Raw genomic sequence first — 14,240 nt, 5'->3', positions numbered from 1 at the left:
TCGAGGGGGTGGCAGGAGGAAGCACGCCAGGCCCCTGCGTGGTGGTGCAGAGCCGGCTGGGCAGAGATCTCACCGGCCAAGGGGACTTTGATTAGTGAAAGGGATCTTCCACTAGGCATTGCTGCTCTCCTGCTCCACCCCCTATCTCCCAGGGCAGTCTCTGTCGGGCACTGAGGGGTAATTTTCTTTCTGACACACACACACACCCCATCATAGTGAGGAACCAAGGAAAAGGAGGGGCCTGCCACAGGCTCTGTCTTGCTTTTGGGCCAGCGGAGCCCAGCAGTAAAGCTCATGACCACATGGGCAGAGTTCTCTCCTGGCACCCCGGAGAAGGTGAGCTCAGGGTGCAGCCTACGAGTGCCAGTGGGAGAGGTGGTTGGTGTGAGGAGCCGGGCTGAGGTTGGGGCTTGTGGCTTTCATTATGGGCCCCCTACACACACACCCTTATACACACACAGTCCAAGCACCCTGCTCTCCGTGAAATGGAGACGCTTTCCCTTCCCCCTTCCCATCTCCCGCAAAAGACCTCAGCCAGGCACGTCTTCAGGAGAGCTTGATTTATTGCCTGCCTTCTGAGGGCTGCCCCGGGTGGGAGTTTCCAGCGTGGCTTTCCCCAGCGTGGCAAGGGGGCACAGGGCGAAGCTGGCCGTGATCTCCACTGGGTTTGGTCAGCACAGGCAGGGGGCAGCTGCTGTGAGACCCCGGCTTACTGCTGGATTCGGCGGATGGATTGCACCTGCGGGGTCCGGGCATGAGAGCCCAGCTCCTGGAAGCGCTTGTATTCACCCCCACGGCAGTCACTCTCCACAACATACTGGAACCCCCGGTACCCGGGGAACTGGGAACACACCCAGCTGAGGAGGAAAAAGAGGTGGCATCAGACAGGGCACAACTTTGATACCCCCCTCCCCCCCCCCCCACAACTGGCAGAGGCTGCCCTGGGGCCCCTTGATACGTACGCTCCAGAGTAGACACGGAGGGACCCCACCTCGCTGCTGGCCCAGCCCATGGCTTTGAGAGATGGGCAGTCTTCACTGAGGTCCCCTTTGCGGCCCAGGAAATTCTCCTGCTCAAAGATGGTCATCTCGCTGTCCCGGAGGTTCTGCAGCGGGGAAAGAAGTCGCCACCTCTTTGTCCACGATGCTTAAGGGACACAAACTGTCCAGGGGCACACACACACGCACTGTGCACACAGCCTAACGGAGCCCCCTTCTCCCCATGTTTTGAGCAGAAAAGCACACCTGAGAAGGCCACCCTGCCTGCCTCTGGAAAGGTCCCTCCAGGTGTGCCTCCCGTTTGGCCCTCATGCGGGCTGCTTTGCCTGCTGCAGGGCTTGGATCTCAGCCCCAGTTGTGAGTTTAATATGTCAGAATAAAAGGGACTGATCAGGGAAGGCACTCGGGGTGGGGTGGGGTGTGATTTTTCCAGAGGGTCTCAGGCTGCACAGGGTGTGATCTTATCATCCCCCCAAATTGTCACCCAAGGCTTAACAGGGCCCCAAATGGGTGGGGGTGCAGAGGGGTGCCTCTCTGCTCTGAGCCTCCCCAGCCAAGCCCCTGGCACCGGGCAGTGCTGGGCCACCCTCCCTTGCTCACCGCAGAGGAGATGGGTCGGAAGGAGCTCATCCTTGGCACGCAGTAGGCGACATTGCCGGCCCAGGCTTCCCAGCAGGGGTACTCTCCTTGCTCCAGCACCAGCTGCTGCCCCTGGAAGCCGGGATGCTCAAAGCCAACCCACCTGTGGGGGAAACGCCAAGAGAGGGGGGGCCTTGGTCCGGGAGGTGCAGGTTCCCCAGGCATCCTGGCACCCTTGCTGCGGGGGGGATGGTAGGGAAACTGGGCAAGAGAACAGGGGAGCTTCCCAGCTGAGGAGCGTCCTTGGAGAAGGGGCTGTCCCGAAGAAGCAGCCGTGGTCCAGGGAGGTCAGGTAAGCCGGCTGCAACTTAGCAGGACTGCGATCAGAGCAGAGCCACAAGGCCTGAGATATTTGGGGGTGTGAGTGTGTGTCACACAGCTTCCCAAGAAGGCTTTGGGGTAGGTGGGGGCCAGACGTGGAAAGGGGGGCAGGATTATGGCAAGCAGGTGGGTGAGGGCCCAGGGGTGAAAAGGGGGGGGGCTGGGGAAGTGAGCCACTCACGTGCCGCTCTCCACCCGGACGGAACAGACCTCCTCCAAGCCACAGGCGGCGATGTCATAGCACTCTGAGGTGAACTCGTGCTGCCGGCCCTGGAAAGATGGCTCATCCCACGCCACGAGCTACGGGAGAAGAGAAGGGGAAGCAGCAGCAGCAGCAGCAGCATTGGTGGGGGAAACGGGGGGAATCTTGGAGGGTGGGGGGTCTGCATATGATTCATGCCGGGCGGGGGGGACTCTTGTTGCTTCCTTATGAGCTTTACAAAGGAAAGGAGAAGCAAAGAGGGAGACCCTGGACCTTTTCCGGTCAGCCAACAAGAACTGCCATTCACACACACCCAAGGATGTAAATCCATGTGCAAGCACGCCTCCCAGTGCGACTCTGCATGTGAAGACAGACAGGCACATGTGAATGAACACAGAGAAGACCTCAGCATGGCCAGCACGATGGTGTGGCGGGGGTGTCCGAACGGGGTCTGGGAGACCGAGAGGCCAATCCGCACTCTGCCACGAAAGCAGACGAGATGGCCTTGGCCGGCCCCAGCAAGTCAGCTCTCGCTCTCCCCGCTTAACCTATGTCCGAGAGCGACAGCTGTGACGACAGAATGGAGGAGGGGGAAGTGCTCTGTGCCGCTGTGGCTGCTCTCAGTGGGGAAGGAGAGTGGTACAAATATCTGCAGAAGCAAGCAAAACCCAAACCGCCCGAGTGCTGCAGGGGTGTGTTTCTGAGGCACCCCGTTCCGGGCTTTCTCCTCCACACAGCCTGGAGCGGCCTCACCACTGCTGAGCCGTGGCTCCCGCTGGCTGCCGGTTGTCCATGGTCCCAGGCTGAGAAAGGCCCTTCCCAGCTCCAGAGGTCCCTTTTTAACTGCTGGAGCTGCTGCTGCTGCTGCTGAGGGCTGAAGCAGGGCCCTCTGCCGTGCTCCACCCGCTAAGCCAGGCTCGGAGCTGAGAGGGGTCCCCTGGAAGGCCCTTCTCTATGGGGCAGTTTCAGGGGCGCAGCTGTGTTGGTCTGTAGTAGGAGAGCAAGACTGAGGGTGTCTAGCAGCGCCTTAATAACCCAGGAGATCTGCAGGAGAGGAGCTTTCCAGTCGGGGCTCCCGTCGTCAGAGGCCTTCACTGGGGCTCCTGCTGCCTCGCCTAAGGCACTGCGCTGTCATTCTTCCCTTGCAAAATGGGATTGGCGTGGCTTATTAACATGGGGATTTGAAGCTTCTGCCCAATAAAAGGCCTAATTAAGTGGCTCCAACTCAACGAGTATTGCTTCTGCTATCAGCCCTCCCGGCCGTCTCCACACTTTAATAACAACAACAATAACAATAATAGCGCTTATATACTGCTCTGGGATTAGTGCCCTACCCAGAGCAGCGAACAAAGTCAGTGTTATCATTATCCCCAGAATGCAGCTGAGAGGAGAGGCTGACCCAAGGCCACCTACAGAGCTCATGGCAAGAGTGGGATTCGAACCAGCAGAGTGCTGATTTGCAGCCGAACCATTTAACCACTGTGCTACAGCAGCTCTCTGCTTTGCCTTCAGAGTGCCCTCATCTTGTTCTCCCAGGCCTGTGAGCTGGTGGGTGGGCACACCTTTCTCCTTCCCACCCCTCAAAGCTGCCACCTGACATTTCATACCTTCCACAGCCCAGAGAATTTCCCACCGGCTTGGCTCATGGCTTATGGCAGCCGGGTGTTCCCTAGGAAAACAAATGAAACAAGAAGTTGTTGTTGTGGGGGGGGGGGTGACTTCTGGTGTCCCAACTAATCTCCAGAATATGCCATGCACCTGCCAGGCCTTTAGCTCTGGATCCTGTCCTTTGTAAAAGCAGAAAAGATGAGTATGTGATTCTCTGAGCAGGGCTAAAGCGCCGCCCCTTCCACGCCCCACACCCCACCCCTCAGGACGCTTCCTCAGGAAAGAGTTTGGGAGTCCTCCCATGGCTCATTCAGGCAGGTATTTCCCTCCAGCACCAACTGTGGGGCAAGACCCCTGTGCCCAAGACTGATGCAAGGGGGCAGCATCTGCCCCCATGGTGGAGAGCCCCATGGCTCCCGGCACTTACCTGGGTGGTCTTCAGCCTGCCCCCCTTGCCTGCAGCCCTTTGGAGGGGCTTTTATAGCTCACCCTTTGCCATCCAACGCCCCTGAGTCAGCTCAGCTTGGAACAAAAGGCTGTCCGCAGAGGATCAAGGGCTCATCCGGTTGGCTGCCTGGCCTGCTTCAAAGCAGCTGGGGGGGCATTCTCTCACTCTCACACCCATCCACATGCACACGCACACACACGGGAGTGAGGCTCGATCTGGAAGGCAGAGCTCTGGCCAGAACCCCACGATTCATTGCTCAGAGCTTGGGCCTGGGAATGAGAGTGCCTTAGAACATGTGCAGAAGCTCTTCTTTTAACCATGACCCGTCAGGGAAGCCGGGGATGACTTGCCCGGGGCTGTGGGGGGCTGTGGGGCTGGAGCACCTCCACTGCATTGATGAGCTCGCTGTGCTTCTGTGGGGTTTGGGACAGACTAAATGGTCTCTGTGGGGACTTCCTGCCTCCTGCTTCTGTGCCCGTCCTCTAAGGGGCCTCTAAGGCGGAGGGGCAACTTGTTTGCCAGAGCAGCTTTTTTCATCCTGCCCACAATGGGAAGTGTCTTGTCAGCAGCAGCTCTCTTGGGAAGGGGGAGGAGGGTCAGTGGGGGCACATTTGTGCTGGGGGGGGTCAGACAGTTTTCCAGCCCAGCGGCCTCACTGCAAGATGTGATGACTGTGGCCTCCGGGGAAGACGCCGATGAGCCAGCACTTCTGTTGTGCCCACTGGGGCCGGCTCAGAGTATAAAGCGCGAGGGCTCGGCCAGCCTGCTCACTCCAGCACAAAACACCACCAGTGGTCCAGGTAAGAGGAGGCAGGATGTGTCCTGCATCCCGGGGCCCCAGCCTGGCTGCCAGGGTGGTGGGCAGGTGTGGAAGGAGTTGCATGGACAACCACCAACGGAAACCTGCCCGCCCCAAGGGAGAGCCCCTTCTGCACCTTCCCTCCCACTTGACGCTTCAAGGAGGAAGGATGGGGCGGGTTCCCTTGGCAGGTGCTGCGGGAAAGAGCTTGCCAGCCATGGCTGCGGTTTGTCCTGCCCCCAGTTTCCACAAGCCTCACCCTTCCGCTTGTCCTGTATGTTGGCCGCGGAAGAAGGGCAGGCATCCAGCTTTGTATCCACAGCCTGGATAAAGGTTCAACAGCTCTGGCCTGTGGGGAGCTGGTTTGGTTTGGGCCAGAAATGGCATGCCTGCACAAGCAGCAGGGGAGAGGGCCTGTCGCTCGGCTCAGCATTGCCCCCTCCTGTGAGCAGCTGCTCTCCAGGGCCCCATCCAGAGACAGGCCTCTGAGGCGCCTGCGGCCTGAAATCTGTTATCGGGAGACATTGTGCACACAAGCACCTTCCTTGCCAGCCAGGCCCAGCCCCTCCCCTGGTCCCTCTGGAAGAGAACGGTAAAATGCAGGTGCTCCACACTGGTCACCATCGCTTGCTCTGGTCATGGTTGGGAGGCCCTGCTTTGGGTGCCCCACCTTCTGAGGCTGGGCAGGTGGAAACTCGAGAAACGGCCTTCTCGGTTGTGGCACCACAACTCTGACTCTCCCTCCCCAGGGAGATTTGTCTGTCCCCCTCTCTTGCTGTTTTTCGCCAGCCAGTGAAGACATTTTGTTTGGCTGTCATTGGCCTTCCTCCCTGTTCTTGGTGGTGTTTGTGTGTGTATTTTATTGAAGTATTTTATACTATATTACATGTTGATTTGAATTGTTTAAAATGTTTTAATTTTTTTTTATGTTAGCCACCTTAGGGACCTTTTTGGGGTTGAAAGGCAGCATACACATCCTCTTAACACTTCAGACTCGTGTCTGAAGAAGGGAGCTCTGGCTGTTGAAAGCTGACACTCTGAAAAACTTGTTGGTCTCTTTTTGGACTCAAATCCAGCTTAACACACAAAGGAGCACGGGGCGGGGGGAGGCAGGAGGATATTTCCCCATGTTAAGCAGCCCCCAAACAGACGGGCGCTGTGAGCCCAGAAGCAGGCCGAGGGACTCGCAGCCTTGGCTTGGCTAGACATTCACTCCTCTTGGGGAGTCCCGGATGCCTCCCCGTGAGAGGCTGAGGGGTCAGGGGGCTCTCGGGAAGGCACTGCACTGCTCCTCTGTGTTGCAAGGGCTCCAGGAGTGAGACCAGGGGCTGGAAAGAGACCCCATAGCAGAGAGCCAGAAACCCTGGATTGTCTAGGGTCGCCAGCCTCCAGGTGGCGGCTGGAGACCTCCCAGAATTAGCATTGATCACTGGGCCATGTAGATCAGTTCCCATGGAGAAAATGGCTGCTTTGGAGGGTGGGTTTTATTGCATAATATTCTGCTGAGGTCCCTCCCCTCCCCCAACCCCACTCTCTCCAGAGTCCACCCCCTAAACCTCCAGGAATTTCCCAATCTGGAGGTGGCATCCCTGGAGCAAGAAAGGCACCCTCCAGCAGCCAAAAGGAAGCCCGAGATGGGGGGGGGCAGGTGTTCAAAATGCACAAGCTGGCAACCCAAAGCTGCCTCTGTCCCCTCCTAAACCAGCAGGCATCGCCGTTCTGGGCCTCAGCTGGACGCTGCCATGTCCGAGAGCACGGGCCTCAGCCTGCCCAGCCACGGGGCTGAGAGGAAGGCTCAAGGCAGCCCTCCCCCCGCCACCAACTCATCTGCCCGTTCCAGTGGCCAAGGGGAAGATTCCTCTCGGGATCCTTTCCGGGTAAGCCAGTGCGGAGTCGAGAGGAGGGCTTGGCAGAGGCCCCAGGGACCCCTGGCCCCAGGCAAGGGCTGGAACAGAGAAGCAAGCCTAGACCTGTGCCCCAGGGCAGACTTGTTGATTCTGGGCCCTGGGCCAAAGTCCAGGGTGGGGCCACTGCCAGGGCCAAACACACTCCTGCGAGGTGGGCAGGAGCCCTTGCTGCAATCCGGCTGCCGGAGCGGCTGCCCGCTCCTTTGCCCCTCCTTCGGAAGGTGGGGCTCTGGATGGCCCACGTTGGGCCTGGGCAGCTGCCCCAGTTGTCCACTGGCTAAGACTGCTCTGCTGCCCCCAGAGATTGCAGCCAGGGGGTGAGCACCTTAGTGGGGAAGGGGCAGCAGGGAAGCTGGGAGGGGGCAGCCGCCGCCACCAGATGCACTCAGGCTTGTGCAGGAAATGCGTTGTGAATGGAGGTGCTGAGAGGATGGGGGTGGGGTGGGGGGGTAGGAATCTCACCTGGTGGCCGTTTTCACACAGTTGTCTCCTGCCAGCACTGACTTGTTGGGCTAAACATGGGGAAACAGCAACCTGAGCAGCCCAGCTTAGCCCAAGCTCATCAGAGCTGGGAAGCTCAGTAAGGGCAGCCCTGGTTAGTAGTACTTGGACGGGAGACCACCAAGCAAGGCCAGCATTGCAATGCAGAGGCAGGGGAAGGCAAAGCACCTCTGCTCCTCTCTTGCTTTGAAAGCCCCACGACGGGCTGCTGAACCTCCGGCTGCAACTGGATGACACGCAGTTCTTACACTCTCTGCAAGCCGTTCATGTCCTGGGCCCAAAGGACTGGCCGGAGCATGTGAGACATTGGCTGACTCTTGCCCACAGGCCAGTGGGTCCAAGCAGGACTGCCAGATCTTCTCCAACAGGAAGAAAAATAACAGCGACTCTTCCCTTACCCAAAATGAGCATGTAGATACAGGCAGAGTCAAGAACTGCCCCTTGCCTCACATGGTGCCCCCATGGAGGCTTGCCCCAATGCCAGGTTCAAACATGAGAAATCTGGGCTGTGAGCTCGTGGGAGGATCCGCGTTGCCTTCAAGGGTACTTTGCAGGGCTGCCTCCTCCACCGCCACAGGGGATCTTGGGGCAGGCCTGCGGGGGGTCGTGCGGTGCAGCTGCCTGAGGCGGCCCCACCCACGAGAAGCCCTTTCCTGACCCCATTCAGGACCCTTGTGGTGTGGCTTCTTCCAGATCCTCGTATTTGACCAGGAGAACTTCCAGGGCCAGCAGACGGAGTTCACTGGCGAGTGCCCGAACCTGGAGGACTCCGGCTTCGGCCGCGTGCGCAGCATCATCGTGGTCTCTGGACCGTAAGTGACTCTCAAAGGGATCCATTGGGGGGGGGGGCTGCACGCTCGTGGCAGGAGGGGCTTGTCTCTCGGGGCTTCACGCTGCCCATTTCTGGAAATTCCAGGGCCTAGAAGCCCTCTCCACTCCCAACACAAGGCAGTCAGCTACACCTGCTCTTTGTGCATTCATTCAGGCCACGCCTTCTCAGGCCATGATCTGCACGAAGGGCCCGGACTCAGTGGGAGAGACTCTGCTTAGCCTGCAGAAGGGCTCAGGCTCCAATCCGGCAGCCTCCCCAGTGAAAAGCATCAGGCCGGAGGGGATGGGGCAGCCTGGGGAGCCCCTGCCAGTCTGAGCAGAGGCACTGCTGACCTTGACAGAGCAACGCTCAGTAGCTATGGGATAAAGGGCCAAGTCCTCTTGTGGATCGAAAACTGGCTAATTAATAGGAAACAGAGAGTGAGTATAAACGGGCACTTCTCACAGTGGAGGGTGGTGAGCAGTGGGGTGCCACAGGGGTCGGTATTGGGTCCAATGCTTTTTAACTTGTTTATTAATGATTTGGAATTGGGATTAAGCAGTGAAGTGGCTAAATTTGCAGATGACACGAAATTGTTCAGGGTGGTGAAAGCCAGAGAGGATTGTGAGGCACTCCAAAGGGATCTGTCGAGGCTAGAAGAGTGGGCATCCATGTGGCAAATGAGGTTCAATGTAGCCAAGTGCAAAGTAATGCACATTGGAACCAAAAATCCAAAATATAAATACAAGTTGATGGGGTCTGAACTGGCGGAGACTGACCAAGAGAGAGATCTTGGAGTCATGATAGATAACTCATTAAAAACGTCAGCACAGTGTGCGACTGCCATAAAAAAAGCTAATGCTATGCTAGGGGTTATTAGGAAAGGGATTGAAAACAAATCAGCCGGTATCATAATGCCTCTGTATAAATCGATGGTGAGGCCTCATTTGGAGTACTGTGTACAGTTCTGGTCGCCACACCTTAAAAAAGATATCATAGCACTGGAAAAAGTACAGAGAAGGGCAACTAAAATGATTAAAGGGTTGGAACACTTTCCCTATGAGGAAAGATTGAGGCGCTTGGGGCTCTTTAGCCTGGAGAAAAGACGACTGAGGGGAGACATGATAGAGGTTTACAAGATAATGCACGGGTTAGAGAAGGTAGAGAAAGATGTGTTTTTCTCCCTTTCTCACAATACAAGAACTCGTGGGCACTCTATGAAATTATTGAGCAGTCGGGTTAGAACAGATAGAAGAAAATACTACTTTACACAAAGGGTGATAAACACATGGAATTCGTTGCCACAGGAGGTGGTGGCAGCTACAAGCATTGCCAGCTTCAAGAGGGGACTGGACAAATATATGGAGCAGAGGTCCATCAGTGGCTATTAGCCACAGGAGATAGATGGTATTCTCTTTGTGGGGAGGTGGTGCTCTGTTGTCTTGGTGCTGGAAGGAAGGCAGTGGGAGGGCTTCTGGTGTCCTGGCCTCACTGACAGTCCTTTAGATGGCACTGGATTTCTAGCCACTGTGTGTGACAGAATGTTGGACTGGATGGGCCACTGGCCTGATCCAACATGGCTTTGCTTATGTTCTTATGTTCTTAACGCTCTGATCTGGCACAAGGCAGCTTCAGGGGCCCATTCTTAACCCAGCCTTTGCGGTGCCTCAGGCTGCTGCCCGTCATGCCCGAACAGCAGAGGTTTGTTCTTTTGTTCAGTCTAACCTAGACCTTTTCCACTAGCTTAGCACCTCAGATTCAACCAAGCTTATTGAGTCAAGCACTTTCTGGATGCAAGATCTGTTGTCTCTGAGAGCTGTGAGCCATCTGGGTCCTCAGGACGAGCAAACTTGCAAAGAAGCCAAAATCTTTCAAGGAACTTTATTTTGACCCTCTAAAACACGGTCTGCAAGCCTTATCTGAGTTGGTTTGCAGAGAAACTGAGTCTATTTGCAAAAATAGTTTGCTTTGAAGGAATAAGCTTGGCGCTACTAAGAAGCATTGTTCCAGGGGCAGTTTGTTTGTTTGCCTCGGTTACATGACACATTTCAGCCCAGTGGGGCCCATGATAGCTTGCGCCGTTTGCCTCTCCTCCACCTTATCCCTACAACAATCCTGTGAGGTTGGACAGGCTGAGAAGAGTGATTGGCCCACGGTCACCCATCCAGCTTCCATGGCACCGGAGATTCCAACCTGGGTCTCCCAGATCCTAGTCTGACACTCTAACCACTGCACTACACTGGCTCTAATATTTAAGTATACCCAGGGAACATGAAGCCAGCCAGAACCCATTCAGCACCATCAGGAAAAGTGGCGCAGGGGGGGGGGGAGATGATGAGCCCAAATACCAGCGGTCTCCTGAAAGCCGGTCTGCTACCTGCAAAGCCAGATGGAGGAATTCCAGGCAGCCGCGGTGGGTGCACGCAGGCAGTTCTTGCCAGCCTCTGCTGCAGCCACGCTAGCCAGTTGAGCAGCAGCCAGCTGCAAATGCAGGCTGCTTCCCCTCAGCAGGGGAGGTCCCTTGGCTCAGCAGGCCCAGGCCAGTGCACTGGCAGGGCTGCCTCCCGGCTCCCGACTAGCCAGAGGGGGTAGATGTGGGAGCAGCCGAGCAGCACAGGCAGCTCAGCTCTGCAGGAAGGAAGGGGAGAAGAGGAGGAGAAACGGAAACCTGTCCAGGACCAGCCGGGGACCAAAGGAGGTGGAGAGCTGAGCCACACCACTCTCTGCGGTGGCTTTCTCTTTTAATCTCAGGGAGTGTGGGAAGCAGCCCCAGTTACTTGAGAAAATGCACACTGCACGTGTTCAGAGGCACCCCTCTCATCTCCCAAGGTTTAGCATTCTAGTGCTGGAGACAAGTTCTCTGGAACTACTATAGTTGCTGGCAGAAGTGGTCATTTTTTGATCTCTTGGAGCACCCAGAGGCATGCTGTCAGGGGGCCACGTGCCACGCCCAGACTCTCTATCCAACAAAACCCGACCCAACTTTCTGGTGGTGGAGAACGCCCTCAAGTCATAGCTGACTTATGCTGACCCCTGGTGGGGTTCTCATGGCCAGAGACCAAGAGAGGTGGTTTGCCATTGCCTGCCTCTGCAGCCCTGGTCTTCGCTGGAGGTCTCCCATCCAATTACTAACCAAGGCTGACCCAGCTTAGCTTCCAAGAGCGAACGGTATCAGGCTTGCTTGGGCTATCTAGCTCAGGCCACTCAGCTTCCTACCGGAAACAAATTCTGTATCTTGGCCTGTTCCCCTGTAAGCAGACACGAGCCCTGAGCCTCCGTGCGTCTTTGTCTCACGCTCGCGCTCACCCTCCATCTTTCTCTTTGCACTTGTCCCTCGGACCCTCCTTGGGCGTTCTGCCTGTCTTCAGCTGGGTGGCCTTTGAACAGTCCAACCTGCGTGGTGAGATGTTTGTCTTGGAGAAGGGCGAGTTTCCACGCTGGGACACGTGGTCCAGCAGCTGCCACAGTAACTATGTGCGCTCCATGCGGCCTGTGAAAATGGTAAGTCTGCAGTTGTGGCATTCTCTTTCTTCTCGGCCTTGAGGTTTCCAGAACTTTGCGGTGGTTATGGCTTTCCCCCAAACCATTCCGGAGACTGCGGTTTGTGGCGCTGAGTCGTGCCAGTAAGCTTCCTTCCCTCCCCAGGGGTCACAGTTCAGTGCTGGGGTCTCTTGCTTTGCTACAATGCCCAGCGAAGGGTCTCCCTCCCGCACTGAAGGATCTCAGACCCAGCAGAACTGATACTTTTTGCAGCAAACAAGACCAGGTAGAGAGCCCGGCACTCTGGCTTGGCACAAGATCCCAGAAGGCCCTTTTGGAGTGTGGCATCTGTTACGATGCCAGGTGGGCATTCCTTGAGACGCCTTGCAGAGAACTGCCCCTCCCCCCCCGCCACTGTGTGTGCAAGAAATGAGATCTTTTGCACGCCACCATCTGTCCCTCCAGCAGGAGTCCCAGGGACAGAACATTCTCCTCTTCGAGAAGGCCAATTTCAAGGGCAACAAAATGGAAATCCAGGACAGCGACGTGCCGAGTCTTTGGGTGCAGGGCTTCTGCGGCCACGTGGGGAGTGTGAAGGTGCCCAGTGGAACGTAAGCATGTGTCGTGAGTCCAGCCACTTTCCATGGCGTGACACAACTGGTGCCTCTCTTCTTGACCCAGAGAGCTGGGTGGGAAAGGCAGTGGCGCAAACCCAAGTGGGTCAAGGCTGCCTGGATGTCACAGCCCGTCCTTAATCATCCCTGGGGCTCATTCTGCAGGAAGGGCGCTCTGCACCTGCTTGGAGATGACTGGGGGTTTTTGGGTTCCTGTGTTCCGTTGACCTTCAAGACAGATTCTGGGGGCCAGTGTTTGGGGGCCCAATGGAAACAGGACCCTGGGGGGATTTTTGTAAGTGGCTGCTGTCAGTATTAACAGCCAGGCTGAAGAGCGCCTGCTCTCCCCTCCCTGCCCACAGGGCCGCTCCCGTGCTCCGAGAGCTCCACCCATCCAAGACGCACAGCAGTCTGGCACTGTGGGTTCAGGCAGATTCTCCAGCCGAGCTTTGCCTGTCTCATGTGCATGTGTTCTTTCTTCCCAACAGCTGGGTGGGCTACCAGTACCCTGGCTACCGGGGCTACCAGTATCTCTTTGAGCCCGGAGACTTTGAGCACTGGAACAAGTGGCGGGCCTTCCAGCCCCAGATGCAGGCCATCCGACGCGTCCGGGACATGCGCTGGGGAGCTAAAGGCTGCTTCCTCCCTCCTGAGAGCCCCCTCAGCTGAGCACGTTCCTGCTGCAGCGAACCGCGCACTCCAACGGACCCACTGCTCACAAGACCAGCATAACGGCCCCGTGGCACCCCCACCATGATCCTCGGCATCTGGACTTCCTGTAGCACTGCAAACTAAAGCTATGCAAGAGATCTACTGCTTCTGTTTTTCCCCCGTGGGATTTAATTCTGATGTTATTATTATTGAAAGGCTAGATGAGGGGTGCTTTGGGGTGGCAGCTGATTCTTGGATAGGGAAATCACCCACAAAATGCACAAATCAGTATTCTTCTCCCAACTTCTTGATTACATAGAACCATAGAGTTGGAAGGGACCTCCAGGGTCATCTAGTCCAACCCCCTTCACAATGCTTCCAATTCACAACTACCTCCCCCTCCTACAGCCCCAGTGACCCCTGCTCCATGCCCAGAAGATGGCAAAACACCGTCAGGATCCCTAGCCAAACTGGCCTGGGGAAATACATGTATACACTAAGGTAACAAATGGGTGCAGGGAAAGATCTTGTGTGCCTCGTAGCCATGATGACTAAAGGGAACCTCCCGGGGCTTTTTTTCTGGGAAAAGAAGTGGTGGAACTCAGGACCGCACAACGATGTCACTTTGGGTCAGCTGGGAGGAGTTCTTTAAAGTTTAAATCACTGGTGGCGAAAATGGTCACACGGCCGGTGGCCCCGCCCCCTGGTCTCCAGACAGAGGGGAGGACGGCTTGGAGGGCAATCTCAACTCCCCTCTGTCTGGAGGTCAGGGGGCGGGGCCACCGGCCGTGTGACCATTTTCAAGAGGTGCTGGAACTCCGTTCCACCATGTTCCCGCTGAAAAAAAGCCCGGGGACCTCTCCATGCAGAGACAGTCAGCCTCCAAATCCCAGGGCCAGTAAGCAACACTGGGGGAGGCCCCAGCCTCTGTGCCCTGTTGTGGGCCCTCCAGGGTAACCGGTTGGCTACTGTGTCAGACAGGATGCTGGATTAGATGGTGTACTAGTCAGACCCAGCAAGCCAATAGGAGAAGCACTGGTGGACCTTGTCTGGGAGGCCTTCCTGAAACCTCCGGGCCACCCCTGGAAAAGTCCCTGCTCCTTCGCATGTCTGTTTAAACCTCTTCCAATTGGGCATCCTGAAACTCTGGATAGGGGAGGGCAGTCCTACGAATCAGATCAACAGCCTCTGAGGTCAACAGCTTTTCACTTTCCTGGTTTGGGGGGGGGGGCTTTACTACGCTTTGGACACTATGAGCACA

The 14,240-nt window shown here is 56.7% G+C and overlaps 2 protein-coding genes across 2 annotated transcripts; one reads left to right on the top strand and one right to left on the bottom strand.

Moving 5' to 3' along the window:
• Positions 1-709: 709 nt before the first annotated feature.
• Positions 710-3,806, bottom strand: CRYBA4 (crystallin beta A4). The gene is made up of 5 exons (XM_054995888.1): positions 3,768-3,806; positions 2,140-2,258; positions 1,599-1,740; positions 963-1,105; positions 710-857 (listed from the first exon to the last, which is right to left on the bottom strand). Exons 1-5 carry the CDS (start codon positions 3,804-3,806, stop codon positions 710-712), a joined length of 591 nt encoding a protein of 196 aa, XP_054851863.1.
• Positions 3,807-6,601: 2,795 nt separating this feature from the next.
• Positions 6,602-12,997, top strand: CRYBB1 (crystallin beta B1). The gene is made up of 5 exons (XM_054996686.1): positions 6,602-6,892; positions 8,117-8,235; positions 11,603-11,735; positions 12,183-12,325; positions 12,817-12,997. Exons 1-5 carry the CDS (start codon positions 6,758-6,760, stop codon positions 12,995-12,997), a joined length of 711 nt encoding a protein of 236 aa, XP_054852661.1. The 5' UTR covers positions 6,602-6,757.
• Positions 12,998-14,240: the final 1,243 nt, after the last annotated feature.

Source organism: Eublepharis macularius, chromosome 13, assembly GCF_028583425.1.
Source record: "Eublepharis macularius isolate TG4126 chromosome 13, MPM_Emac_v1.0, whole genome shotgun sequence".
NCBI classification, from domain to species: Eukaryota; Metazoa; Chordata; class Lepidosauria; order Squamata; family Eublepharidae; genus Eublepharis; species Eublepharis macularius.
Note: the sequence above shows the minus strand (reverse complement) of the source record. Positions and strands in the feature narration are given on the sequence as shown.